Below are 8,018 nucleotides of genomic sequence, written 5' to 3'. Positions count from 1 at the left end.
CTTAAAAAGAAATTGCCCACACTTGAACCCGTGGTTTCCGCGAGATATCCTACTTCCCCTATTTTGGTTGGCCCGCAAAATGGAAATTTTTTTGTGATCATTGCTGAAATAGATCGTGGACAATTCACAATAGCCTCCCTCACGGTCGCCAGAGAGCACAACTCTTTAATTCTGTCCTTAGAGTCAGTTAAGGCTTTCCGCGTTGGTGGTGGTGAATCTTTTCTCCCCGTGGATGGGAAGACAGCGTTGAAGAATACTGCGTCGGGACTGAAAAAAAGAAGAAGAAGAATACAGGCCGGATCGGCTACCATGCAAGGACAAGTCAACTCTGCAATGACAACCTAATGGGAAATCTGGTTACGTTGGTTCTTTAAGTTGATAAATAGATGTAATTAGTTTTAGTAAGACAGAAATATTTTGTGCTTTAGCTGTATACAAATGTGCTACAATGGGTTAAAATTTAAAAACGTATCGGATTGTGTTTTTATATTTTTTTTAATCTTTCCCTTCTGATGCAGAGGTAACTTCTAAAGAAAAAACAAAGTCCCCCGCATTCTTTCTCTCCGACTTGTCTCTACTTTCCTTTTGTGAGTTTTGGTTTCTCAAGTTTAGGTTTTAAGGTGATTTTTCAGATAAATTGCACTGCTCAAGTAGTGTTGTTTTGTATCAACTGGTGAATTCCCGTGATATATACAAGAAAAGATTCTATTGAAGTGGTAAAGTGGATTTGAAAATTGCTTTAGGTCACAGTTTAAATCCTAGGTGTAATACTCCAGTTCTTTTTTGAATTCTCTTTGTGTACCGGCAAAATCGGGGCTTATGAGCACCCTGATTTTCTCGTGGAGCAAATGAAGCAAGTGATGGATTATATTTCGCACCGGAAGTAATTACAGTATTATATTCACGTATAAATTAAACAATTAGCACATACGGAGATTATTCGAGCTACCTTTTGAAGCGTGAACAAAGCAAATTAATTTCGGTCTCCAGTTCCAGAGTTGCAAGACCACGACCTCAACAAAACCTCCACAGTGTTCTACCGTAGTACCCAAATAATATCTGGAAAGAGAGAATTTCGGGTGGGCGAATTTCCAAAAGAAACAAATGTGTAAAACCAGTGAAAAAACGGCCAACCCTATATGGAGTATATATAGCCACGTATTTGAGGTTAAAACCCTTCTCCAAAACCTGTTAGATTTTTTTCTTCCACTATGAAAATATTTTCTTTTTTCCTATTATTTAGGCACAGTAGAGACCACAGAATTTAATTAACAAGGCTTCTTATTATGGAATTAATTTCAAAATTTGCAATTAATTTCTACCATAATAAATTACGAATTATTCCACTAAAAATTTGTAATTGCACTCCTTAGTTCAATTAAGAAATTTAACTCCCTATGTTAAGATTCAGATACTAATCAATCCAATTAAATTACTGACAATTTAATTTATCGATTACTTTCTTTAGACTTTCTCTTAACTTATTTCATGTGTGAGATACAAAATCCACCGACCGGGTTTACACATGAAAACTTATAAGCTTTCATAAAGGAGTATCATCAATCTCAAAAACCGAGACATGGATTCTATCAAATAATTATTACTTCGCCAATGTATATCATTATTGTCCAATTTACCAGGCTTATTGACCCACGAAAGGATCTCGCCTTTTAGTAAATTAAAACAATAAATGACACACACAACTAATAATAATTATATCAAGATTAAGAGTATAAGTACATTGAATGGACTAAAAAAATTATTTTATTAAGTATGTATAAAATACTTATCTCTACTTGATCCGTTGAATACATACAAAATGTACTAGTACAAGAAGTCGGAATTAACCCATTCCCATAATCAAAATAAATTATATTTAATCGTGTGCTACAACCATTCCGATGGGTTTTCCAATTCCATCATTAGATTGTGAATATAAACTTTATGACTTATAAGAATCAATGATTTAATCTTCTGTGTATAAACTTAAACTCTATATACTAAATCATCTACTATATAAGCAATGGACACAAAGACAAATACATGATCTATTTAAAATAAAACTTTATTGAATTGAATAAATGAATAAATAATTATTCCATAAAGAATACTATAACAACACACAAGGTTTATAGTATATCCTAACAATCTCCCATTTAGACTCATAACCATGCGTCTTTAATTCTGACACTCATTCCGTCTACATGCCTATCAAAAGTCTTCTGTGGCAAGCTCTTAGTAAATGGGTCCACCAAGTTGTTCTCCGACGCAATTTTGGTGACTACTACATCCCCTCTTTGCACTATCTGACGAATTAAATGATATTTACGCCCAATGTGCTTTTCTTTTTTATGACTTCGTGGCTCCTTCGAATTTGCAACCGCACCACTATTATGATAATAAAGTGTTATTGGTGCTTGAATCGAGGGAACCACACCCAACTCTCTTAGGATGTTCCCGAGCCAAACCGCCTCTTTGGCTGCCTCAAAGTCTGCTAGATTTTCGTCTTCCATGGTGGAATCATCAACACAAGTTTACTTGATGCTCCTCCAACTTATAGCTCCACCTCCGAGAGTAAACACATTTCCCAAGGTAGACTTTCTAGAATCTCTATCTGATTGGAAATCTGTGTACCGAATAGGCATAAAGTCATATGAATGGTAGACTAGCATGTAATCCCTAGTCCTTTTCAGGTACTTGATTATATACTTAACCGATGTCCAATGCTCTCCCCCAGGATTAGACTGAAATCTGCTAACAACGCCAACAACAAAGCAGATATCAGGTCTAGTACATAACATAGCATACATCAGACTCCCCATAGCAGATGCATAAGGGACTACCTTCATCTTTTCTATCTCTTCATCACTTTTAGAAGACTGATCTTTAGATAGAGAAATTCCGTGCCTGAAAGGGAGAAATCCTTTCTTGGAATCATGCATGCTAAACCTGGAGAGTATTATATCAATGAGCCCGGGATAAGCCTAATATCGTTTTCTTGCGATCTCACAAGAGCTTGATCCCAAGGATATGAGTCGCTTCTCCCAAATCTTTCATATCGAAGTGCGTGGACAACCACTGTTTAACTGAACCCAACATGCCTACATTATTTCCTATGAGCAATATGTCATCTACATATAAGATTAAAACGCCATTTTGTCCCCATCCCATTTCTTGTATACACAAGACTCGTTAAGACACTAATCAAAACCAAAAGTTTTAATCGCCTTGTCAAAACAAGTGTTCCATGCCCTATATGTCTCTTTCAGTCCATAAATGGACCTTTTAAGCTTACACAACAATGTTCCTTGCCAGTTTCCACGAAACCGTCTGGTTGCATCATATAGATGCACTCATCAAGACTTCCATTAAGAAAAGCTGCCTTGATATCCATTTTCCAAATCTCATAATCATAATGAGCAGAAAATGGATAAGAGAATCCTAATAGACTTAAGCATGGCTATCGGCGAAAAGGTTTCCTCATAATCGATCCCTTCTTTCTAAGTAAACCCTTTCGCTACAAGCCTTACTTTAAAAATGTGCACTTATCCGTCTACACCTCTCTTTTTCTTATAGATCCACTTGCATCCAATGGGTTTAACCCCATCAGGTGGTTCTACAAGATCCCAAACTTGATTAGAGTACATAGACCCCATCTCTAATTTCATAGCAGCAACCCATTTATCCGCATCTTTATCATGTAGTGCTTTGTCATAATTGACAGGTTCGGAAGTTGGCTTCTCATGGATCCTTTCATATGATTATCCCAAGAGCGTATAATGAACTGGCTGTCTTATTTCTCTCCCACTATGACTACACATTACATCAGTTGCAACTACACTATTATGATCTTGTGGTTGAACCACATCATTATCAGGAACTTGGGTCTCCATGTTATCCATAGGGATATCAATGACTTCTTCCTGTTGTGCAGTTTGCTCAACATAACTCCCACTACTTTGTGGTAGTATGACTTCAGGCACTTGTTCTTGTGGGATATCAAGTCTATTGACATTTCTCCCACTACTAAAATGCAATGGTATGTCAAAATCGACTTCCGGGGTTTGCATCTGGTCGTTTTGTTTTTCAGATGACTGAATTTCCATTCCTTTGCTAAGTTTCTGTAAAACAAGTTTACTTCTAGGAACATGGTTCATCAAATAGTCCTCTTCAAGAAACTTGGTATTTGTGCTAACAATTACCTTCTTTTCTTTAGGACAATAGAATAAACCACCTTTCGTCCCTTTTGGATAACCCACAAACACACATACATCCGTTCTCGCCTCTAATTTATCTGTTTTTCCTTTTAGTACATGTGCCGGACAACCCCAAACTCGAATATGCCGCAGATTAGGCTTGTACCAGTCTACAATTCTGTAGGGGTCAAAGGTACTGACTTTGAAGGAACTAAATTCAGAACGTAATTTGCTGTTTCTAAGGCATGTCCCCAAAAGGACGAAGGCAAACTGGAATAACTCATCATTGATCTAACCATTTTCATAAGATTCATATTTCTTCTTTCAGCTACACTATTTTGTTGTGGAGTTCCAGGTACAGATAATTGAGAGGTAATTCCACATTCTGATAAATAACTAATGAATTCCGCGGAGAGGTACTCCCCACCATGACCAGATCATAGTGTCTTGATATATATATTATATCGCTTTTCAGTCTCTGTCTTAAATTCTTTGAACTTTTTAAAATATTCATACTTTCGACAAAACAAATAAATATATCCATACTTTGAGTAATCATATGTGAAAGTCACAAAATACTCAAAACCACCTCTTGCCTGGACATTCATTGCTCCACACAAAGCAGAATGGATTAATTCTAATTTATCACTTGCTCCATTTTCTTTTGAGGGAAAATTTCGTTTTGTCATTTTTCCTTCTAAACAAGATTCACAAGTTGGTAGTGTCTGCACTTTTAATGAACTTAAAGGTGCATCCTTAACCAACCTTGAAATTTTGTTTAGATTTATATGACCCAAACGCAAGTACCATAAATATGTTTCACTCAATTCAGAAGAACGTTTTTTCTTATTTGGTAAATCAATATAATTCAGTTCTTTAGGTTGTAACGGTTTAGGAATAGAATCAACAATAAAAAGACCATTAATCAATATAGCCAAAGAGAGATAACATTTATTATGGCTAATTACACATTTATCAATATCATGAAAATTAATGTCATAACCATCTCTCATAGCGCTAGAAACCGAAATTAAATTCCTTCTAACGGAAGGTACATATAATGTGTCATTTAAAGCTAATATTCTATCACTACCAAACGAAATACCAATATTTCCTAATGCTAAAGCTGGGGCCGCCTAACCATATGCTTGATAAACATTGATTTCTCCTCTACTTAGCCACCACGTTACCTGAAACCCCTGCAAATAAGTGCAGACATGATTTGTGGCTCCCGAATCTATACACCATGACATGATAGAAACAGCCGCTAAAAGAGTTTTAACGACAAGTAGATATAAATCACCTGGTTTATTATTCAGCTTGGCCAGATAATCCGAACATTGCTTCTTGTGATGCCCAGGCTTCTTGCAGTGATAGCACTTGCCCTTAGCCTTTTTCACACCAGAAGTTACAATTCCAAGAGAGGGTTTTTGAACCTTTTTCTTCTTCTATACGGACATAGCTTAGAAGAAGAACCTACCTCAAAATGCAATGACACATGAGGAGCTTGTTGCTTGATAATAGTCTCTGCCGACTGCAGCTCATTCAGCAATTTCGCAAGTGACAAATCCATTTTGTTCATATTATAATTCAGGCGAAACTGCTGAAAACTGTCAGGCAGAGTCTGCAGGATCATGTCAACTTGTGTATCCTTATCAATGTTAGCTCCAAGGACCTTCAGTTCATTCAGAAGACTGATCACCATTTGAACATGGTCCCTAACATATGAACCTTCAACCATTTTGGTATTCAGAAGAGCTTTCATGGCAGTCTGCTTAGCCGCACGATTCTGATCTCCAAAAATTTCTTTGGGATTTTCCAGAATGTCATAAGCAGACTCCATAGACTGATGCTGATATTGCAGAACATTTGACATAGATGTCAGAATGCAACACTATGCCATCTCATCAGCCTTAACCCATTTTTAGTAAGCTTTCTGTTCATCATCCGTAGCATCATCTCCAGGTTTTTCTGGACACACCTCATCAAGCACAAATTTGTACTCTTCAGCAATTAGGACAATATCTAAGTTTCGTTTCCAATCAACATAATTCGGAACCTCAAGTTTGTTTTGAGTAAGAATAGCAGTAAGGGGATTGAAAGCAGTCATTGTTAATCTGAGAGATAATTAAATAAATAGATAAAAATTAGTCATGTATTATTGAATAGTAAAATTCAAAACACATTACATACGTATAATCCATGCACCTTGAACAACAAGTTTCGATGGGAAAAAAGCTATTCTTGCAATATACATATGTTATGACAGATTATTCACTACATGAATTTAAACAGGACATACTCAGATGGAGAGTAAACTGTTAATTTAAGTCAAGTGAATATCAACATTCAATATACTAATCCCACTGAACCAACATGCATACTCAGATGGAGAGTAAATACAAGTAATCAACAACTAGTATAACCTAGTGATTATCTATAATGAGTTTATCCGATAAGGAAGAAGACCTACATCAACGTGTAAAATAATTATATCACCAGAATTTAACCCTGGAGTCCATAGAAAACGATCCCTACCACCACTGGATTTAAAACAACTCAAAAACGTTTTAAAAACATTTTCAGAAAATTTTAAAAACGTCCAAAACACCATCTAAACGACCTCGAAAGCCAGAAAACTGGCTTAACTCATGAGCAAAGATCATGAGTATTGATCACTGGGCCGTTTCGCATGGACCTGCCAAGTTTCAGGTATATCGGAGTCAGTCAACATGTTGACCTCCGATTTCTGGCCAATTCGGCGAAAAAGTGGCTTTTGTGTTTTCCTCGGATCAACAATATTTTCAGATTATTCTAATCAAATATCATCAACAATAAGCAGATATATTACATGATTTTCAGAATAATCATAATACTCGGAACAAATATTCATGCTAAAAAATATCGCATCATTTAATTCAAAACTTGCATATTAACATGATACTACATTTTCATGTTCATCTTAATCATTTAATTAGACGTGAGTAGGCTCTGATACCAATTGATGGATTATATATCGCAGTGGAAGCAATTACAGTATCATATCCACGTGTAAATTAAACAATTGGCACATACAGAGATTATTCGAGTTACCTCTTGAAGCGTGAACAAAGTAATTTAATCTCAGTCTCCAATTTCAGAGTTGCAAGACCGCGATTTAAGAAAAACCTCCACAGTCTTCTACCGTATTATCCAAATAATATCCGAAAAGAGAGAATTTCGGGTGGGCGAAATTTCAAAGGAAAACAATGTGTAAAACTAGTGCAAAAAATGGCCATCCCTATATGGAGTATATATAGCCACGTTTTTTTAGGTTAAAACCCTTTTTCCAAAATATGGTAGGTTTTCTTCTTCCACTAAGGAAAGGTTTCCTTTATTTCCTATTATTTAGGCACAGTAGGAACCACATAATTTAATTAACAAGGCTTCTTAATGGAATTAATTTTAAAATTATAAATTAATTTCTACCATAAAAAATTACGAATTATTTCACTAAAAATTCGTAATTGCACTCCTTAGTTCAATTTTAAAATTCTTTCATAAAATATTATTTGAATCCCCATATTAAGATTCAGATCCTAATCAATCCAATTAAATTACTGACAATTTAATTTATCGATTACTTTCTTTAGACTTTCGCTTAACTTATTTCATGTGTCAGATACAAAATCCACCGGTCGGGTTTACACATGAAAACTTATAAGCTTTCATAAAGGAGTATAATCAATCTCAAAAACCGAGACATGGATTCTATCAAATAATTATTACTTCGCCAATGTATATCATTATTGTCCAATTTACCAGGCTTATTGACCCACGAAA

General features: G+C 35.6%; 1 protein-coding gene across 1 annotated transcript; it reads right to left on the bottom strand.

Moving 5' to 3' along the window:
• Nucleotides 1–3,545: 3,545 nt before the first annotated feature.
• Nucleotides 3,546–6,306, bottom strand: LOC142177133 (uncharacterized). Its single transcript, XM_075245597.1, has 5 exons — nt 6,178–6,306; nt 5,677–6,048; nt 5,387–5,587; nt 3,825–4,487; nt 3,546–3,737 (listed from the first exon to the last, which is right to left on the bottom strand). Exons 1-5 carry the CDS (start codon nt 6,304–6,306, stop codon nt 3,546–3,548), a joined length of 1,557 nt encoding a protein of 518 aa, XP_075101698.1.
• Nucleotides 6,307–8,018: the final 1,712 nt, after the last annotated feature.

The sequence above is a fragment of the Nicotiana tabacum genome, chromosome 23 (assembly GCF_000715075.1).
Source record: "Nicotiana tabacum cultivar K326 chromosome 23, ASM71507v2, whole genome shotgun sequence".
In the NCBI taxonomy this organism is placed as follows: domain Eukaryota; kingdom Viridiplantae; phylum Streptophyta; class Magnoliopsida; order Solanales; family Solanaceae; genus Nicotiana; species Nicotiana tabacum.
Note: the sequence above shows the minus strand (reverse complement) of the source record. Positions and strands in the feature narration are given on the sequence as shown.

Excerpts from the sequence above, each read along its gene's own strand:
- LOC142177133 (XM_075245597.1), bottom strand. The coding sequence starts at position 6,306 with ATGACTGCTTTCAATCCCCTTACTGCTATTCTTACTCAAAACAAACTT. Across the intron at positions 6,049-6,177 it reads ACAAATTTGTGCTTGATGAG|CATCAGTCTATGGAGTCTGC; the intron begins GTGTGTCCAGAA and ends CTGCAATATCAG. Across the intron at positions 5,588-5,676 it reads ATGTGTCATTGCATTTTGAG|GCTAAGGGCAAGTGCTATCA; the intron begins GTAGGTTCTTCT and ends GGTGTGAAAAAG.